Source organism: Cervus canadensis, chromosome 16, assembly GCF_019320065.1.
Source record: "Cervus canadensis isolate Bull #8, Minnesota chromosome 16, ASM1932006v1, whole genome shotgun sequence".
Taxonomy (NCBI): Eukaryota; Metazoa; Chordata; class Mammalia; order Artiodactyla; family Cervidae; genus Cervus; species Cervus canadensis.
This window is the reverse complement of record NC_057401.1, coordinates 51623555-51626524: the sequence shown is the minus strand read 5'-3', so window position 1 is coordinate 51626524 and position 2970 is coordinate 51623555. Positions and strand designations below refer to the sequence as shown.

The window sequence follows — 2970 nt, the reverse complement described above, 5'->3', positions numbered from 1 at the left end:
GGGCCACGAGGGAAGCCCAGGGAACTTGATTGCATGTTTATCTAATTTTAAAGAGCAAATATTTACTGGATCATGAACTGTTATTACTAAGATATTGTGTTTGGTAATCTGATAAACATGCAAATGAGTAAAACATAGTTTTAGCCTGCTAGGAATTTGTAATCTACTGATAAAGACTCAGTTGTTATATAATGGGGGGAAAAATATCACTGAGGCTAATGTTTCCTGAAAATACAAGATTAAAAAGAACTAGCTTGGGTTCCAGACGAACGTGTGGACCCAGTCTGGGCCAGGCTGTGTGTACTGCTGACAGTTCCCCACCAGCCCACTAGGTAGGAGAGACGACTGAGGAAAGCTGCTGTAACAGAGACTTGCCGAAGAGGCCCAGGCCCAGAACCAAGAATGGAGGAAAATATGAAGTTTGCTACAGTGGAAGACACTGTAGAGTATCGCCTGTTCCTGATACCAGATAAACGAGGGGACCCAGCAACACAGAGAGATCCTTCAAAAGTACATTGAGAGGATAATGACCCAGTTTGCACCTATACTGGTCCCCTATATCTGGCAGAATCAGCCATTCAATCTCAAATATAAACCTGGGAAAGGAGATGTTCCTGCTCATATATTTGGCATGACAAAGTTTGGGGATAACATTGAGGATGAATGGTTTATTGTTTATATAGTGAAGCAAATTACAAAAGAATTTCCAGAGTTAGTAGCAAGGATTGAAGACAATGACGGTGAATTCTTGTTAATAGAAGCTGCTGACTTTCTCCCTAAATGGTTGGATCCTGATAATAGTGCCAACAGGGTATTTTTCCACCAAGGGGAGTTGTGCATTATTCCTGCACCAAAGAAATCTGGAACAGTATCCTGGTTACCTACCACACCCCCAACAATCTCACAAGCACTGAGTATAATCTCAACACACCCAGAAAAAATTCTGGCTTCAGAATCTGTACAAGCTGCTGTGAATAGACGCATCAGAGGGTACCCAGAAAAAATTAAAGCCTCCCTTCATCAAGCACACTGCTTCCTCCCAGCTGGCATTGCAGCAGTGCTGAAGCAGCACCCCAGACTGGTGGCTGCAGGAGTCCAGGCATTTTACCTCCGGGACCCCATTGACCTGCGGGCCTGTCGTGTTTTCAAGACATTCTTGCCTGAAACACGAATAATGACATCGGTCACTTTCACTAAATGTCTGTATGCACAGTTGGTGCAACAAAGGTTTGTGCCAGACCGGCGGAGTGGATACCAGCTGCCTCCTCCATGTCATCCCCAGTACCGAGCCCATGAATTGGGCATGAAGTTGGCTCATGGATTTGAGATCTTATGTTCCAAATGTAGCCCACATTTTTCTGACTCCAAAAAATCCCTTGTGACTACATCACCACTCTGGGCTGGCTTCCTTGAAAGTCTGAAAAAGAACGATTACTTTAAGGGACTGATGGAAGGTTCTGTTCAGTACCAAGAAAGGCTAGAAATGGCCAAGAACTACTTCCAGCTCTCTGTAAATCGGCCAGAAAGCTCTCATGCTATGAGCCCAGGTGAAGAAATCTTAACATTATTGCAGACAATACCATTTGATATAGAAGAGCTTAAGAAAGAGGAAGCTCATCTTCCTCCAGAAGATGATGAACGGTGGTTAGATCTCTCACCAGATCAACTGGACCAGCTGCTACAGGAAGCTGATGGCAAAAAAGAGCCAGAGTCCATTTCCAAGGGGCAGGAGGAGAACTATGACTTAACTCAAGTCTCAGAGAGCATGAAAGCTTTCATATCCAAAGTCTCAACCCACAAAGGAGCAGAGCTGCGTCGAGAACCTTCTGAGGCTCCAATCACTTTTGATGCAGATTCTTTTCTTAATTATTTTGATAAGATTTTAGGTTCAAAGTCCCATGAGTCAGACTCTGATGATCTGGATGAGGAAGACTCTGAATGTTTAGACAGTGATGATGACTTGGATCTTGAAACACAGGAGCCTGGAGAAGAAGCATCTGTCAAAGGGACTCTGGATGATCTCAAGTCATACATGGCCCAGATGGACCGGGAACTAGCACATACCAGCATTGCCAAAAGTTTCACCACCCAGAAGCAAATGGAACCTCTATCCCAGACTACCAATGACAATTCAGAGGAGGAAGATTCTGGCACAGGAGGATCTATTATGACGCCAGTGGATGTAGACCTGAACCTGGTTTCAAACATATTAGAGTCCTATAGTTCCCAAGCTGGACTAGCAGGACCTGCTTCCAACCTTTTACAAAGCATGGGTGTGCAGCTGCCTGACAATGCTGATCACAGACCCACAAGTAAGCCAACGAAAGATTAGCAAGCCAACCAAGCCTCTCTTTTTTCTTCTTGAATAAATATTGAGTCTGACTATGCTCAAAAAAAAAAAAAAAAAGAACTAGCTTAATGCAGCTCATGTGAAGGCAGTGTTGTCAGATTTAACATATAAAATCATAACATAAGTGTCCAGTCAAATTTAAAATTTCAGAGAAACAACAAATGTTTTAAGTACTAGTATGTTTCATGGGGTAGCCTAGTGGCTCAACTGTAAAACAAAACAAAACAAAACAAAAAACTGCCTACAATGCTTGGTGGAGGTAGGGAAGGGGAGGGTTTGATCCCTTGGTTGGGAAAACCCCTGGAGGAGAGCGAGGCAACCCACTCCAGTATTCTTGCCTGGAGAATTCCAAGAACAGAGAAGCCTGAAGGGAAACAGTTTATGAGGTCTCAAAGAGCTGGACATGACTGAAGAGACTTAGCACCTCACACATGCATATTTCATGGGCTATAACATGGACGAGACTTATTTTTTTTGAATTAATACATTTTACAAAGTAAAAAAAGAAAAGAAAGTGATCTGTAAGTAATTTTTACAGTTCTTGCCAAAGGTGTATAAGTTACTTCAACTCATGTTCATTGAGTCAGTGAGACCATCAAAACATGAAGCTGTGGTACATA

General features: G+C 42.9%; 1 protein-coding gene across 1 annotated transcript; it reads left to right on the top strand.

Annotated features, from left to right (window-relative positions):
- The first annotated feature begins 263 nt into the window (after window positions 1-263).
- On the top strand, window positions 264-2388 carry LOC122454544 (protein ecdysoneless homolog). The gene is given in 2 exon segments (XM_043489099.1): window positions 264-482; window positions 484-2388. Coding segments are annotated over 2 exon segments (1929 nt in total). The 5' UTR covers window positions 264-402; the 3' UTR covers window positions 2333-2388.
- Window positions 2389-2970: the final 582 nt, after the last annotated feature.